General features: G+C 37.8%; 1 protein-coding gene, 2 long non-coding RNA genes and 1 other non-coding gene across 5 annotated transcripts; all 4 read left to right on the forward strand.

Annotated features, from left to right (window-relative positions):
• The first annotated feature begins 613 nt into the window (after nucleotides 1-613).
• On the forward strand, nucleotides 614-7,619 carry LOC148844971 (uncharacterized). Of its 2 annotated transcripts, XM_088953455.1 has the most exons (6): nucleotides 614-751; nucleotides 1,066-1,279; nucleotides 2,988-3,042; nucleotides 3,181-3,249; nucleotides 3,365-3,711; nucleotides 6,390-7,619. In XM_088953455.1, the coding sequence occupies exons 3-6, from the start codon at nucleotides 3,006-3,008 to the stop codon at nucleotides 7,269-7,271; spliced, it is 1,335 nt and encodes a 444-aa protein (XP_088809581.1). In that variant the 5' UTR covers nucleotides 614-751; nucleotides 1,066-1,279; nucleotides 2,988-3,005; the 3' UTR covers nucleotides 7,272-7,619. The 2 variants fall into 2 exon arrangements, with proteins under 2 accessions (XP_088809581.1, XP_088809582.1); XM_088953456.1 differs by lacking the exon at nucleotides 614-751 and having other exon boundaries at nucleotides 1,158-1,295.
• A 1,122-nt stretch (nucleotides 7,620-8,741) lies between these two features.
• Nucleotides 8,742-8,813, forward strand: TRNAC-GCA (transfer RNA cysteine (anticodon GCA)). Its single transcript has one exon. It is a non-coding gene; the product is annotated as a tRNA-Cys (tRNA).
• Nucleotides 8,814-9,190: 377 nt separating this feature from the next.
• On the forward strand, nucleotides 9,191-12,417 carry LOC148844973 (uncharacterized). Its single transcript, XR_016102571.1, has 3 exons — nucleotides 9,191-9,347; nucleotides 10,991-11,071; nucleotides 12,005-12,417. It is a non-coding gene; the product is annotated as an uncharacterized LOC148844973 (long non-coding RNA).
• A 2,385-nt stretch (nucleotides 12,418-14,802) lies between these two features.
• On the forward strand, nucleotides 14,803-16,003 carry LOC148844974 (uncharacterized). Its single transcript, XR_016102193.1, has 2 exons — nucleotides 14,803-15,260; nucleotides 15,408-16,003. It is a non-coding gene; the product is annotated as an uncharacterized LOC148844974 (long non-coding RNA).
• Nucleotides 16,004-18,082: the final 2,079 nt, after the last annotated feature.

An 18,082-nucleotide genomic window follows, 5' to 3' on the forward strand; every position in this document is an offset into this window, starting at 1 on the left:
GTGGAATGCTTTATGAAGAGAGAATTAAGGACAAAAAAAAGGGGGAAAGATACTCCAATTCCGGCTCTAATAATCAAGTGTTGAAAGATAATTAAGAATCGATAATGGCAAAAAAGTACTTTATGGCAACAGTATCAATTAAGACAGTAGAGTAGACCCTCCTGAGTCAGTTGATGACTCGGCTCAATTAAGACAAGATTCAACGATGGAATGGTCCATCCTATCACGTGTTCACACGTGAATCCACAATCTCAGTTCAGTTCAGGTGGTGGAAATCAAATCAGCCTCCCACAAGATTGCCCCGTATAATGTCCCACCGCACATTCCCGCCGTATACTGAAAAGATCTCCCGATGATATACCAAAAATGATAATGTCATCATCGTCGGGAGCCCAATACACAACGGAGATGTGGTGTGGGACGTTGTGGGGGCAATCTTGTGGTGAAGCACGAAGCTTCACATTCACCTCCTTCTATAAAAAGCACGTTTGAAGTTTCGTGCGCGCAAATTACCCGACACTAAGAAATGATTTACACATTGCCATTTTCCTGCACTGAAGCCCGAACACTCGTCGCTTTCGTTGCCGCCCTTTTCCGGCTCCGTTAAACGGACTTTCTCTCTCACAGATTTTCTTTGTGATAGATTTTAGGCCTTTCAAACCATAGAAACCGATGCTTTCTTGGACTCTGAAACAAGAATTCTCACTTTTCCATGATTGTCGTCTCGTTTCGTGGCTTTGCAGAGGGGAAGGTATGGTGTTACTCGTTCTTGCTTTTCTTTTCTATCTTTTTTATGAATTTTCGAGATTAATCTCGTGTTGTTTCCAACTTGATGCTATTTTCTGCACTTGGGAAGTTAGGAGGTGTCTGCAATTGAGTCCGCAGCGAATTTCTATTCTTGTTTTGGTTCTTTGAGCTACATTTCGTTATTGCTTCTTTATTTTTCGGGGCAAGCTGCTGTATGCAGTTCGAAGTTCTATCAGTTTTATTGGTTTTACAAGTTTTGATATAACCTGCATCGGTTACTCATTCTACCTGATTTTATTTCTACCATTTCAATGTTAGTGGGGGTTCGATTCTTTAGGTGGCCAGCGTTTTGTTATTACGTATTGGCTGGGTTAACTATCACGACTTCCGGAATGACACCTGCTGAATTATGAATTCAAGATGATGGGCCCGAAACAGTGGCACCCGGCTGATTAAGGTTGAGACGAGTTGCAATCGCTGTAGCTCTGGTCCATATTTCTTGGTTTGAAGCACAGCATTGATCAGCCCCCAGGTAAGGGAAAAAATAGGTGAGCGACTTGCTTTACCGACTTGCATTGTACTTAGGAGATACTTATAAAAGAATGTAGTTACGAGATGACATTACACTAATGCGTTCAGTAGTTAGTTGGATATTGATGATATAAAAGCCTTTCAACACAATAATTTAATGTGCTTCCATAAATCTTGAATTACTTTACTTAACCAAGTTTTTTTTCCATTGATAAGAAAACGTAAACCCTTTTGTATTCACTGAACATTCAAATTGGCACATCATTGTCAAATAGAAAAGAAAAAATTCCCAATTAGTACCCTGTAATTTGGGCCTAGGGCCACTTGGGTCCCCAAACTTTAAAACGTGATAATTCAGTAACTGAACTTTCAAAATGTGTCAATCCATTGAAAAGACACAAATGCCCTTTGAGTGTCATCTAATTTTCTTTATCAACCATCCACATGTTGATAAAAATGAACAGTCTCAAATCCTTGCCTCTTCTGTTCAAGAAAGTTGGGGTCACCAAAATGCCCACTAAGATATGACCCAACTTTCTTGAGTAGAAGAGGCAAGGATTTGAGACTGTTCATTTTTATAACGTGTGGATGTTGATAAAGAAAATTAGATGACACTCAAAGGGCATTTGTGTCTTTTCAAATGTCATTTAACGGTTGGTTAACGACAGCTAATGGATTGACACATTTTGAAAGTTCGGGTGCTAAATTGTCACGTTTTAAAGTTCAGGGACCAAAGTCGCACTAGGCCCAAAGTACAAGGTACTAATCTTCCCAATAAAAAATGTGTAAAAAAAATTTTGGCCCCGTTTGGCACATCTTAACGCACGGTCTTTTGGCTGTTTACAAACCGGGAAGACCGATTTTTGGTCTATTCCCGTTTGTCTCGCAGAAGATCTAGCCACCAAAAGACGGTGCACCGAAAAGACGTGAGAAGCCCATTTTGGGCTGATTTTGGGAAGCTTCATTTGAAGCTTCCCGTGTCTTTCGTGTTTTAATCTTGCGCGGAAAGACGCGGGCAAACGCATGGAAAGACGCGCGTCTGCCAAACTGTCTTCAGGCTGCCCAAATCTTATGTCAAAAGCTCAATGTGTCTTTTGACTGTCAGAGCTACAAGATCTTCTCAAAAAGACACGCCAAATGGGCCCTTAATCATCCGCAGACAAGATTGATGGGTTAGATGATAATGTGTTAAAATAAGGAAAATACCAAGGCAAGGTGGTCTGGTGTCAACAGACATCCCAGTCTCCAGGTGGAATATGCATTTTTTATTTTTTGGAGCAGGAGCATTCTGCATGATCCCACTTAGGCAGTTAGTATGTGCTCATCCCACCATACACAATCACTGAGTACTTCCTTAGTAGTACTAAATTTAGTATGGTTTAGAAGAAACGGTACATCTGGTATAAAGCTGATCCTGATAGCTGAGACCAGGAATACTCTGATATGGTAGTAATTGGAATGATAAATTCTAGGAAATTACTAAAAATTCCTTAGTAGTATGCTAGTATTTGTTCGATTCTTAGAGTAGAGAATTTTCTCTTCTTTTTGTGGGTTCATAGGAAGGCTGCAGTATTTCAGCCTTGATAACTAAATGAATAAAGCTCATGATTCTGAGTGGAACTCGAATTTCTATCTTTAGCCAATTATATGTAACATTCCCATCTCTTAAATGGATGATAGTATGGTGATATTGATATTGACATTTTCAGGATAAGGTGCAAAAAGTTATGGATTTGAATAACAAGAGTCCACCAGAGAAGCAAGGTTTGTTAATTTTAGTTATATGTTTTACTTGAAGTGCCTTTCTTTTCCATTATCTTTGAGCAAAGTGTGGCTTGAAAGAATGAATTGCCGTATATAATACCTTATACTGTTGTTTCCAATGATGTAACGACTCTTCAGATGAACTAGAATACATGTATTATGTGGGACATGAATGGGAATATGACTTCAACATTGGTTATGGTGCAGGTGATTTGGTTTTACTTGTTTACTTCATTATCTACATATTTAAATCCCTTATTGTCACTTGCACTACTGTTATTTCTAATGGTTCATAATTTTGTTTTTTTTTTTTTTTGGTAAGACTTGCTTGAAGAAGATGTTTTGAATGTGAAATGTTGTCTAGAAGTATTGAGAAGATTGATATCAAAGGCAGATGCTGAAATTGAAGAGTTGGAAGAAGATCTTGTGATACTTCAAACCCAGCTAGAATGGAACGAACAAAATAAACACGAAGATTGTTCTGAGATATGCTGTAATGCTTTGAGAGAAAAGATCCATTTCCTAGAGTTATCAATTCAGTGTCTGAAGGGTGAAGTAATGAGGAAGGATGATAATAGTATTCCATCACAGGACAGAGAACCTGCCAAGAGAATTCTTGAAATAATTAATGCTCTGTTAAAAAATCATATCCATAAGAAAGATGAACAGGTTTGACTCTTAAAGCTCTGAAAGCATTCATTTATCCACATCCAAAATTCTAATTGGCCATCATGTGTCCCTATCTCTTCTTGTTATTTCTCTACTGAAACTGTTCTTGATTGCATTTATATGGGGAAATTACTGGAAATCAGCCTAAAATTTTGTGTATCAGAAATATGTTTGGCTATCTATCTCATTTTGTGTACAATCAACTCTCTCTCTCTCTCTCTCTCTCTCTCTCTCTCTCTCTGCTTTGGTGAATACAAGACTTTCTATAGAATGTTTTAGGATTCCTTGGTCCCTGTTGCTTTTGCTGACATAAAGCTGGATATTGGCATCATAAGATTCCTAATACGGGTCATGTTGGGGCTATAATCTTTAATGATATGAAAACTTGCACTTGACTGTTAAAAATACCCTAGCCAGTGTATGTTGAATGCAGTTCTAAGTTTGTGTTGAAAATATTCTCAATTATATAGCAGGTAGATGAAAAATAAATCCAATAAAAAAGCAGATGAAAACAAAAAAAAAGCAAGCAGATGCTTAAAGCTTTAGGAACTTGTGTTTGAATAAAGGTTCTGCAAACCCAGTTAACAAGCTAGAATTTCATAGATTTCTATTGAAATATTTTATGAGATTTGCGGAGAATGACCATGCTTTGTTTTTGTTACTTAATTCAACAAAGCCTTGTCCCAACTATATGGGGTTGGCATCTTGGTGACATAAATCCCATTCTGCAATTACACTCTGTTCAGTGCCATGTCCGTTGTTAAATTATGGGCTCTCATTTCTCACTATTTTAAACCATGTTCATTTATGCCTGCCCTTATCTTTTCTAGACCTTTCAACCTGTAACAGTTCACTGTTTATAACTCAAGTATTAATTAACAAGTCTTTATTAATGTGTGCCCTTATCTTCATTTTTTTTATATTTTCTTCCATAAATGAAGTGAGTCCATGTCATTCATACTGAATGATTTGTAAGTCTCAGTTTGGAAAGAGTGCAAATACAAGTATGTTCAGTACAAAACCTTGTATGCAGCATGGTTTTTAAAACCGACCCGGAGATCGAACCGGTCAGGGGTCCGGTTACCAGGTCGAACAGTCTGACCGTTCGAACTGAACAGTCGGCCCGTTCTGACAAAAAAATTAAAAAAATAAATGAAAACCGGTCAAAACCATTCGAATGGTTGACTGCCCGAGTCAGCGGTTTGCTGACCAAAATCAGTGGTTTTTATGGAAAATCCGGTTTTTCCAGTCCAACTGTCCGGTCCAATCTGGTTTTGAAAACCATGGTATGCAGTATTTCTGAACCATATATTTTGGCTATTTGCACTGTACATATTTCTATTTGCACTCTTTCCAAAACTGAGCCTAACTTGTTCAAATTGGCAGGTAAAGCAAATATAGAAATTTTGCTCTTGCAGATACTTTGTTCTACATTATATAATATTGTAATTTTATTTCTTTATTGGTGTACAAACAATGCTACTGCTTGGTCTAGAGTTGGAAAATTGTATAGTCACTGAGAACTTGAATTCAAGTTTAACTATCCATGTTTATTTGCTTTACTAGCTTGTTTGATGTTATAACCAAACCTAGCCTGAATGGAATGGAACTGACCTGACCTTGTAAACAACCATTACAAACTTTGCTCTGAACAATGATCATCAGCATAGTTGCCAAGCTGCCAAGGAAAGCTAGGTGATAGGGAGTGCCGAGGCACCTAGGTGATGCATTTTTTTCAACAAAAAAACCTAAATTCTAGGATAGCTCCCTAAGATTCATAGCAGCAGGCAATCATCTTAATCAAATAAGTATAAACTTCATATCAAAACATAGAAAATCAACATATTCATAAGAAGAAAGATAAGAAAGAAAACAAAACTAAGAATTTATAATTATTATAGATAATAAAAATATTATATACCCACAAAATGAATAACTTAGTATAATAACGTGTGTTGTAATATTATAATCTCACAAAATATAAAAATAGAATATGGTGCCTTGTACAAAAACAACTAGGCTTTTGGATGAGGCAACCCTCCATGAGTGCCTTTCTCCTAGGTATCATCACCTTGACAACTATTATAATCAGTTTTGAACCATCACCCAGTCTTTTCTGAATACAGAGGGAAAAACATCTATGGTTATAGAAAACATTGTTCTAAAGTTTTCAGATTCAATAGAGACAAAGCAACCACATTGCCAGTTGAAGTTGTAATTAATGGAGAAGTTTCTGACATCTTCTCCATTCTCTTTGGGACGGACATGTACCTGTATTAAAAATTTCTTGGGCTGGGGGTTTTCCATGTGCTGGAAGTATGACCCTGCCCTATGATTGAAAAAGAATGAAACCCATGTGACAATCCAAATTAACAAATTGTCAAAGTGAAATAGAGAACCCTCATATTCTATTTTCCACCATTTGTCAATAATGAATCATACTTCACATCTTCAAGAGTTCTGTATCATAGGGACACTTGCAACTTTTGTTCACATGAGTACTTATTCTGGAAGTTAAATATGGTGCAAGCTGTAAACAGTGATTTCAATTAGCTGAAACAGTTTCTCTCCTCCAATAAATGAGTGATTAATTGCTTTGCTAATAATAGTTGAAGATGTCACATATAAGCTTAGGGGCCTTGATTAACTGAAACGGTTAATATTTCTTGTATGAACAGCCTGAAGATGTTGCGGTAAATGATTCCAGATCTGATTTTCATGAACTTGGTGATCTTGGTGATCTTCATACAGTGAAAAGGCTAATCAACTCAGATTCCCAGACTTGCTCGGTTGAAGAAGGCAATGAACTTGGTGATCTTCATACAGTGCAGAATTTTGATTTATATTTGCCTGTGAAATCAGATATAGTGACAATGAATAATAATTCAGAAACCGTGAAGGTCCAAAGAACTGGTTGTGTCACCACTGGAAATACTGATTCAGGGTCACCCTTGAACTTGCAGGGTCACTTCACTGAAGATGCAACAATCAAGTCAGAGGCAAAGGAGATGCAAGCATGTGGGACCTCTGTTACTGACAACGATGATAATGTGAGATTGTCTTTAGAGTTGCGAGAATGGAAAAGTAAATCACAGTCCGAACAAATAATGGCCCAAGTATCTGCTCTTGTTCCTCCTTTAGAGAGCAATTTTGCCATGTTTTCACAGTCAGAAGGGAAGCAAAAACAACCCGGAATTCCTCCTTACCACCTGTCAAATCCTAGATATCCCGGTAAGAAGGGTAGGAGAACAGACCAGCCAATTCCCTCTGTGGCCGAAATGCTCAATTGTGTGGCATACAGTGGTAGCAAGATCAGCTTAAATCGACCGTCAATATCACAGGTTAAGAGAAGTAAGTGTGCAATTTTTCCACCCAGAGGAGAGGAAGAAGAACCTAATGCCAACACTGGGCCATTGCCTGTTCCTGGAGTTAATGACCCAAACTCATTGACGGTAGACCAGTTGAAGAAATATGCAAAGCATCAAGGATTAAAGCGCTATTCAAAACTGTCAAAAGCTAGTCTCATCGATTATCTCAGAAAAATGGGTTATCTGGGTTGATATACCATGTTCAGTTCATGCATTTTTGTTCTCCTCCTTGTCCTCTTTGCATCATACAGCGTCATACTCCTCTTGTAAAGTTGTAATGAATACATCAGGTATACCATATACAAGTGCTTATCAAATGTCCGATTTTTTCGGTCCTCTTAGACCATCCTTAGCTGTTGAATAAGTCAACTTCTATGATGCCGGAAGATGATGAATACATACCAAATTGAATTGTGTGAGTGTGTGTTTCTACGGGATACAAATTTGTAATTGACAAGTGAATATGTCTAAATATTTGGATACGTTCTGTTGTCAATGGCGCATATTCTGGGGTTGCCAGAAGGACAGAAGTTTCATTTTGCTTCGCAAATCCTAACTGGGTGCAAAATTTGTACCTAATTCAGTTTTGGCTTTTGTTTGTTTGTAATTATGACTCCATTACTACCTGATAAAAAATTTACACATTTTGTCTCGTATGCACTCACTGACAATATAAATTTTCCATACCAAAACTGATACAAAATTTGCACCACCTTTTCCCACTTCTATTCTTTCTCATAGAAAGTGGGGACTGCATCATCTTGTATCCTATCTTATGTTTTCTAGACAGATAACCTCCTCTCCTACATTCCTTTTCATTTAAAGTGGAAATTACTTTATTATACTTCCTATTTTACTTTTCACAAATAAAAAAAAAGTCAAATATGAAACAAAAAATAAAGCAGAATTTTCACTAATCCTTTGCACTCTTATACATCCACATGAGTGCAAATGGAATTTGTAGTGCAACCAAACACAGCCATTGGAACATTGCAACATTTGCAAAATGCATTCTTGGATACTGAAGGGATGACAAAATGGCTGCAATTTAAAGCAATTGAATGATCTCTACAAATTAAACTCCTGAAGAGCTGGTTATTGACCTCATGGCTGGATGAAGTTGGAATACAGAGATGGTGCAGCCCCGTCCAACCTACCCGGAAGTCGGAACTGTTGGCAAAATGGAGGGACAAATTCTCTGGGTTCGGATTCCATACTTCGAATCCATCTCTGTAACAGAATTCGATGGTGGATTGGGTCTATCTCAGCAACATAACAGAATTGGGCGGTGGAGTTGTATAACCGGATTTACATTTCCCGATGGGATGGTTGAACTAATGAATCTGGATCTGTTCCTCACATGCGCCTCACATGCACATCCTACCATGTATTGGGAACATCTCTCGTACTTATAAGTTATTATTCACGGAAGATATTCTTAATGCACGGTGGATGTACATGTGAGGCGCCCAAACGTGAGGAGCAGATCCCGTCTCATTGGGATGTAGCTGTGAGGAGAACAACGAACTATAAAATGCTTTTCAATGGGTTATATATATGGCTCTATGAGCCCATGATCTATGATCCAGAAACACTTCGTTAAGCCCATAATCAAGGATCTTGTAAATAAGTAATTAATAAGATATGAATTAACACCTCGTTGGGTCCATAGTTCAGTGGTAGAGCATTTGACTGCAGATCAAGAGGTCACCGGTTCGAGCCCGGTTGGGCCCTCAGAAGTTTTCAATATTTTTTTTGTTTTTCCTCATTTTTCGTGACTGGTCATTCAATCAATTCTGTCACATAAATGGGCCTCCAGTGTTGTCGGATCGGGTATAATGGTTAACATCAGAAACGATTATGATCGAGTGAATGAAGCCCCCTGACACACACAGAGGCCGTACTAATCTCAAGCTGTTTGGTTCGGAAACCATTGACCTTTTTTTCTTTTTATTCTGATTCCGCATGCACCAGAGTACTTCAACACGAGGACATCAGAAAGACACTTTCACGTTAATGGAACAACAAATCTCTGTACTAAAACGTACAGAATTGATTGGGTTTCCTTGGAAGGAAGATTCTCTGATCACCTTCTCTTTTTCAGTTTCTCTGAACTGCTGCTCCTCTACTTGCTACAGCGTATTAACACCTTATTAATATGGTTTCAGAACCCACAGTGGACTCATGGACTGAGTGCTGATGCAGAGCAGCAGCAGCAGCAGCAGCAGCAGAAGCAGAGAGAGAGAGAAGGTGATTGACAAAAACAAGGTATGTGAGATTGTTTTTCATCTCTGAGATTTGCTAAGTTAATTTTGTTATTGGCTTATATTTTGGTGCATGATTTGCGTAGATAAACCACCAGTTCTGGGTTGGCCAGTGGAATACTTCACATAGACATGTCTTCAGACCTTACTTGAAATTTGCAACCCAGACTGTTCCCGAGCTCCAGACTAGACCTCATGGTGGTTTGACCACTTGTAACCAAGAGGACATCTGGTTGCTTAATCTGGCCAAACCACTCGCTTCATTTATGCATTTCCTAGCTGTGGGTCAGGCCATTTATATCGAGAGTCGAGACCCGACCATGTGTGTATGAAGTAAATAGCTAGGCAGCAGAAGTTCTGCAAATAGGACCAACTTGACTTGGGTTGAGTTTAATCTTTGTAGGCTCTCATGTGTTAAAACCTAACCCTAACCTTAATTAAGATTCTCAACTGTAATTCAACCGTAACCATGAAATTGGTTTGGTCGGGTTAGATTTGGGTTAAACCCATATAATAGCAACATTATACAGTCATTCTATACCTCGTTTCTCCCTTTCCTCTAACATAAATATAATTATATGTATATAAATCATTACATAGATTATATACAATATACACTTCTCCAATTATAAGTGTATTGATCCATGACCATAAGGCTTTGATGATGATTTATAAGTGTATTGATGCATCAGGGTTAGGTTGGGCTTGTGACTGAATCAGTCCTCTAAGAGCTTGAGGTCCTTAGATAAGTTTTTATTCTCTGACACGCCTTCTGCGCAAGAGCCTATTAGGCTTGAAGTTTAAACAAACATAAGCCCACTTATACCTTCTACTGAATTATAATTAATTATAATGTGGGCAAGGGGAGATTGAAGATCACTTGATCAAACAAACTCTGATACCATGTCAAGTATTCATTCAACCTAAAAGCTTTAGGATTTTATATTAATCCAAGTTGCTGATTCTATTCATGTTGGCATTTTCAACCCTACCCAGTTATCAAGCCAAGCCTAATTCTTTTGGGGTTTTGGGATTGGCTTCACCTCAGACGCATCTCTAGGCAGGAGAAATAATTACACAGACCAAATTTGGCCGTAGAATACTAGAATTTCCTGACCTCGAAGGAGCATGGCTTGGTCTAATTAGAAAACTAAGTACACAAATCTCAAGCTTTAGAGGTGCTGAAATCACCGGTCTAATTCACCAACAAAAATTGTCATCTTATATCTACTACTTTACCAATCCGTTTCATTTAATACCAGTTAACAGGAAGTACCCAAACAGGTTTCAGCACTCTGGTCCAACCAGGTCTGACTGGCATTTTTCACTCTCAAAGACCAGGTCATTGGATCTGGCTCACCCATAATCCAACTAATGTTAAAACTCAAAAGAGAAGTAACTAGCAGATCAGGTACGTATGAATCCCATGTCGATGGGTCCTAAACATCACATCACTGGATCACAGTACCATGTAGGCATGTAAAAAACTTAAAGCCATCTAATCCCTTGAACCCGCACCGACAAACGGGGGCAGTACTGTATGAACCATGAAGAACAAATTGGTTTTTCCATAATTTCGAAGGATATACCCTTCTCTAACCCATATATATACACCTAAACTGAACTCTTCTGAGTCTTTTGTTTCAGGATTTCACTAGGTTGGAACCCGGAACACTGCAATGGAGGGCAAAATCTCAACCTCAATAGATCTTCCACTTCCACTTCCAGGTCTCTCTCTCTCTCTCTCTCTCATACACACACACACACACTTAGTCTGATTAAAAATAAGTGCAACGCTTAACATTGTCCAGGAAGAGGGGTGGTTTCCACGAAATACTACATTATCTTGGAAGGGGTGGTAACATGGGGCCAGGTGTTTGCCACGTCACCGTTCCTTAATCCTCTATGCATGTGATATGTTCTACCCAAGGGCCTCATTGCCAGGTGGCAAAGGAGGAAAGCTGTTTTGGCATTTTCTTTTTTCTTCTTCTTAACTTTGGATCTTCAATTCCTTTGGTCTTTGGTAGTAGAAAGCACTACTGTTAACTCTCAAGAGGAACACTTGATTTTGGTGTCCTAGAAGAATTTGGCCAGGTTCTAAGTCTATCAAGCCACACACACTCACACAGGATCAAGCTTTACTTTGCAAAAAGACATGCTATTTAAGCCAAAACTTAGCTTTCTGCTTAAACCCATTTAACCCCAGAACTAGCTTGAGTCTTATCCAACAATTCCAACCCAACTAAACCAAGATCTTGTCTCACTTCTTCAACCCATGTCCTGTATTTGACTTTTCCATGTCTTTCCGTATGCATGTTAAATAGTCCCAATGTTCCCTTTATGATGTGATCCTAAGCAATGAAGTATGGAACTTTTGAGGCTCTGCTTTTATACCCAGGTACTAACTGTCCAACCCAATTATGATCAGTACCCAGAATATCATAGAGATATGAGCAGTCCATGTGCTGGCCCAGACAGTCATTTTCCGTTAGTAATCTCAGCTACCAATGGGGTTTTATTGTTGACAAATGACAACTGACTGATAACAGTTCTGCTTGCTTTAGTGCTACTGTCATCACTACTGTTTCCATGTTAGAACTGTTATCTTGTTCTCTTGGCCTCTTTGACAAACTAGTAATGCTACATACAAATCTCTGCTAGGAAATTCGAACAGAAAGTTGTCCGAGTTGGAAAGGCTACAGAAACAGTTGGAGGACAAGGAAACCATGATTGAAGATCTGAAGCGTGAAGTTGAATCAATGGAACTTCGTTTAAGGGATAGCATGCAAGAAATCCCTGAGGCAAAGAAGGTGGCTTTCAGAACCCTGAAAGAGCAATATAACAGGCTTCACAATGAGTATAATGCATTATTGGCTGAAAATTTTGAGAAACCAGAAGAATAGTTGTTTTGGTCAAATGTCTCTATGTTTGTGTTTGAGGGAAAGAGTGTCAATTCATAGACATTTAGCTTTCTTCTTCTTCTTCTTCTTTGGTCATTGAGATCATGGCTACATAATTCAGGGTGTAGTGTGGTAATGCAATGTGATCTTGAGTTTGTCTGGTTTGTTCATTAATTCCTTCCTAATGATTAATACACAATTAGGCTCAGTTTAGGAGTACTAATACAAATATGTACAGTGCAAACACATACAAAATGCATGGTTTTGCACTCTACAAATTTGTATTTGTACTCTTTCCAAACTGAGCCTTAGGAACCTAACTAAAATTTATGAGGGAATACTAAGGTGACATGTTAACTAATGTGTATTGCCAACACATCACCTCCCATCGTTGATATGGAATATTGCCATTCATAACAGGAATTATTTAGCCATGTGTGACCCACCAATAAGAATTTCTTTAAATCCAAAGTTCAAACTAGTTAATAGGGGTGATCGTGGGCCGGGCTAATGTATGCATGCCGCACCGGGCCTCAAGGGTAGGTTGCCCAGAAATGGTCAGTCCCTACCTGTACTAATTTGGGCCGGCCTAATATGTAGACTCGAATCATTTAGGCTGGCCTTTACCCCCTCCTCCCCCCTTTCAGAAAAAAAAAAGAATCATTTAGGCTGGGCTAGGACACTAAATTAGGTTTGATTTGTAATTAAAAAACAATCTTTATGGGGCCTAGAATTAGTAGACTCATAGGATTTGATTTGTGATGAGAAGGGTATGAACCAATAATATGGTTAGAGCTGAAGTAGGACCCATGCTACTTTTTTGCCTTTCTAGGGGGAGACCGGATCTGCTCCTCACACCTGGCGCCTCATGCGTACATCCTACCATGCATTAGGAATATCTCCCATACTTATTAGTTATTAACTTATTATTCACGGGAGATATTCCCAATGCATGATGAATGTGCCTGTGAAGCGCCCATTTGTGAGGAGCAGATCCCGGCTCTTTTTGGGGGGTTGGGGGGTAGACATGAGGACATTGCTTGATGGAATCCTCCTCATAGAAGCATGATCCCGTAAAAGGGGGTCAACTTAATCTAACAAACAAGGCTAGAGCTTAAATGTTTAGGAAAGAAAAAACTCATAAATTTCACAAATGCACCAATATGCAATAATACATTCAATACTAAATCTAATCTAAGGTTCAAATGAGCATTAATAAAGTGTAACCATATGATAAACACATATTTTTATTAGTTTATGTGAAGTATGAACGACTAATATGATATATTTAGGGAAGATTGAGAAATGGAAGAATGATTAAAATATGCACGAATATCTTAGGATACTGATTTAAATTTCAATTCATTAACACTTAAAAATATTAATTTTAAAGTGATTAAATTTGGGTTAATAGTTAAAACTTAAAACCCATGTCATGTTAACATTTATAGTGCAATGTTATGATGAGATTTTTGTTTCTTATGTGGGTGACCCGGATTTATATTTTTTACACATCAGTATCATACAAAAAGGTTAAAGATGCATAGGCTTAGAGATTTGAATTTAAAGATGTGACGATAGGAAATAATTAATGAATTAGAGTGTAGAGAGGAACAGTGTAAATCAAGTATCCATATGCCCGATATTCAAAGTTGGTATTAGTAGTGTATATGGATATAGCTGATGTTTCATTTTTTTTTTATAAGGATTATAGGATACATAGTTTTAAAACTTTTAAAAGTTGTATGCATCAGTATATCCATTCATATTTGGGTGCACTAATATATAGGATTTGACATCTGATTCGATTATATTTTTATTAATTTTAATATATAAATACTATATAATTATATTAAAAATTATAAAAATATATTATATATAATATTATATTTGAATTTATAAATATAATAAATTTAGTATCTTATATTTATATTATATAAATTTTAAAAAGTAATTAAATTTTTATTTTTTTTTGTGAAGGGAGGACTTGATTTCAGGTCTCTACTGCAATCAGGTAGAGATTTCACCAGCAAGTTAATTTGCCTTCAACCATTATACATGTCTAGGGGTGGATTCGAGCTGAGCCGAGCTGAACAGTACGAGACTCGAGCTCAACTCGCCTTGGAAGTACAAGGCTTGAGCTCAAGTTCAAACTCGGTTCTGCTCGAGCTTGATTTGAGAAAAATGTTTTATAAAAATAAAAAATTATATATAAAAATATTTTTTTTATATTTAAAAAATTAAGAATTATAATATTTTTATTATATATATATATATATATATATATATTCAAGCTCGACTCGAAGCTCAGTTAAAACTGAGCCAAACCGAACTCAAATAACTCATAAAGAGCTTAGCTCGTAGCCACCCCTATTGAAATTTTCAACAACTTCAACTTTTCAAGCTTGGGTTAGGTTTTAAATCTGTTACAAATTTAAATTTTCAATCATGTTTCAAAGTATTAATACATTCCATACTCTTTTTTTTTTTTCTTTTTTGAGTAAGAGAGTGTTTTCAGGACAATACGTATCACAGGTATGTTACAATATTTTGAACCTTATTTTCAATTCAACCCAACCCATGTTAGACTGCTAAAGTTAAATTGTTAATGATTATGGAATTAGGTATTTTACTGCATGTTTGACTAATACCTCAAAAGCTTTAAGATTATTGGAATGCATCAAACCAAGCCCTTTAACATTTAGACCATAGCCTATTACCATGCTTTTGCACCTGACATTTAGGCCACTTCATATTTAGGTAGCTTTCTGGCAGACCATGCCCCTCTTAACATTTAAGACCGTAAAATACTCCAATCCTATTGTCCTGTATCCGAACGTTTAGGCTCTTGGCATGAGACGGGCAGGGCTGATACTTTGAATCTTCTTGACAAGCCAAACGGGGGAACAAAGCTAAATCACTTCATTCGTTCTGGTCCAAAAAAGGAATAAAAAAGGAAGTTCTAGGCCAACCATCTCCACACCTTTGTCCAGTCGGTATCGCAAACAAAAAGACAGGTAATGTTCTAGATCTTAATCTTGCAGTGATTTGTGGAGGTCTGGCGTGGACTGGAACCACCAAGTTTTCCGGCACATTCTTCTCCTCCGAACGTATGCTGATTGTTCGACGAAATTCTTCACCCAAAAGCTTGTTCTTATTTGCAGGTTTTTATCATGACGAAACTATCCAGTGCCCAGAAATTTCTGAAGAAAATAGGGTTGGGGAAGGAGGATTACTACTTCTGGAAACAAATTGGGAAAGCTCTACTCTGTACCTACACAGTTTTCGGTGTGGCTTGGTTGTGGAATGAAACATCTCCACTCGGTTGGTGGACGCTGAAGCCTCGACCCAAAGAAGAGAAAGAGATGGCCCACCTGTACGAGCGTCGCAGGTTCCCATATCCAGGCGACAAAGAGGCAGTGGAAGAGTTCATTGCGAGTGGGGGTGCACTCGGCACCACCATTGGTCCAAAAGGGTTTATTGAATCGAGCAAGGACTCCGACAATTTCCAGAAGAAATTACAATCAAAAAAGTTCGAGCAAGAAGCCCTGAAGCTATGGATGAGGATGAAGAACGAAGTCATATCGGAGCTTCAGGAGAAAGGGTACGACGTTGAGTGACCGTCTGCATTACCCTCTATCTGAAATGAATGCTGTTAATTAGACTGCTATTGTTACTATCTTGTCCAGTCTCACTAGCATGTAATCAAATTATTTGGACGACAAAGAACAAGTTACCTGGAAACAAAGTTCACTTGTTACTTGTTGGGGTTGTTTGGGTAGTCCGAAAATTTGGTTCTCGTTGTTACTTGCAGGAATCCAAGTTCTGGGCCGTCCCTACTCCTAAGAGTTAAGACAGATGTGAAGTGGGAAATAGGAAGCAATAAATAAGGTTGCTGGTAAGATCCTGGTTGTTATCAGAGACTTGGGATCGAATCCCACCTTTGCCGGAGGTAGGGGGTCTTGGGGTTGCTTTAAGGAGGTTTTTGCAGAGGTTAAACTACAGTATTTTACCCAAAAGCAAATAAATACAGAGAGAATAGAAGGAAAAACAAACAGCCTATCGGCTATCACCCCCTAGCTAAACAACATTGAATATGTTAAAATCTCATGATTTAATGCATTAATGTTTAAGGATTGAACAAATATTTGTAATTTCTGTGGGAATGCTAATCAAACTATCAAGTGTCAATGCCATTATGTAACTACAGCTAGTGCATTGGTCTCTCCAATCTTGCAGTCTCCCTCCCTCAGTGACCGAACCAGATGGATTATTCGATACTGGAGCTTTGTATTTTCAGCTGTAAGCTTTTCTATCTCCCTTGCAGCCTACACATTATGAAGAAAGGTTACTTTTCTTCATGGTTTGCAGAAAGGTTAACCTTGCAGCCCCACCTCTCGCCCTGATATTGCTCTGCTTTTACATCTTCTAACCCTGACTGGAGTTCACTTACAAGCTTTGATAGTAATTTATTTCCAACATCTGGATCAAATAACAAAACTAAATAAGCCTGTTTTTATTTGCCAAGACAGAATTTAGTTGCATGAATGGGCTTGGGGCTTACCTCTCTGATCTTGACACCTTTTCAATTCTTGCTACACATTGCTTTAGTGAAAACAAAATACTAGTCTGACAGGAGATGGGGCTCATTTTCTCTATAGAGAAATTGATACAGATAATGGAAAAGAAAACTGATGCAACTGTTGTGTTAGCCACATTAATTGCATGGTCTTCACAGGAAAAGTTGCATGCATGCTTAACCAAACTCATTTAACCACATTTGAGTCCGGATCTGTTCCTCACAGAGCATGCCTCACACTGACCTCACAGCATGTCCTGGCCATATATCGGGAACATCTCCCATACTTGTATTTATTATTCATGGGGAGATGTTCCCAATACTGGGTGGAATGTGGTTGTGAGGTCGGTGTGAGGCAGTGAGAAGCAGATCCCAATTCCACATTTACGTTATTATTAGCAGAAAACAAACCTACCTGAAAATTACAAACTAGATATCAGCAGAGCAGGGCTCCTCCTAAAGAGTCGGTAGATATTTACGTTATTACAAACTAGATATCCCAATCACAAGATGCATTAAGAACCTATTTTTTTGGTAAATAATGCACTAAGAACCTCACTGTGGAAGTATAATTACTCTTAACAAAAAATTCGATTACCCCACTTGCAAAATACCTAATCCTGTAAATTTAAACTGCAGATGACAGTTACCCGAAAGTATCAACTAACTGATACACTCCATGGTTCGACCACAATCAAATTTCTTTACAATTATGATGTAACATGGCAATGACTAGAAATTAAGAAGGGAAGCCCAGTTTTGTACTGAAAAATAAAATGCAATATGAATGCAAAAGAAAAATTGGCAATGTCTTCCTCCATTTTTTCCCCTTAATAAAACTTCTTTTTATTTATTACCGAAAAACAAAAGAAAGTTAGTAATGGACTAATTGACGGTGTTAAAACAATATAATTTATAGTATGAGCAAAATATTCAGTTAAACCCGCATTATAGAAAATCTCCACCATTGAATGGCAATGCATGAACAACCACTTGTACGAATAAAATAAGTTTTAAATGAAACATTTGATTGTTTACTTGCTACATCTCGTAGCTCATCAAAGCAAAATAAAGGTTCAAATAGTGGATCAGCTGAGAAAAAGAAACCTCTAATAAGAGTGACAGAGTCAGAAATTAAAGCCACTGCGACATTGTTTGGAGCATATTTTGCAACTCCAAGCCAATTGAAGCAAAATAAAAGTTCAAGTAGGGGACATACGAGAAAATTATGCATGGAAGGTCATAAGCCACTAGAACATT

This window comes from Nelumbo lutea, chromosome 7 (assembly GCF_056320005.1).
Source record: "Nelumbo lutea isolate HS-2025 chromosome 7, American lotus-T2T, whole genome shotgun sequence".
Classification (NCBI taxonomy): Eukaryota; Viridiplantae; Streptophyta; class Magnoliopsida; order Proteales; family Nelumbonaceae; genus Nelumbo; species Nelumbo lutea.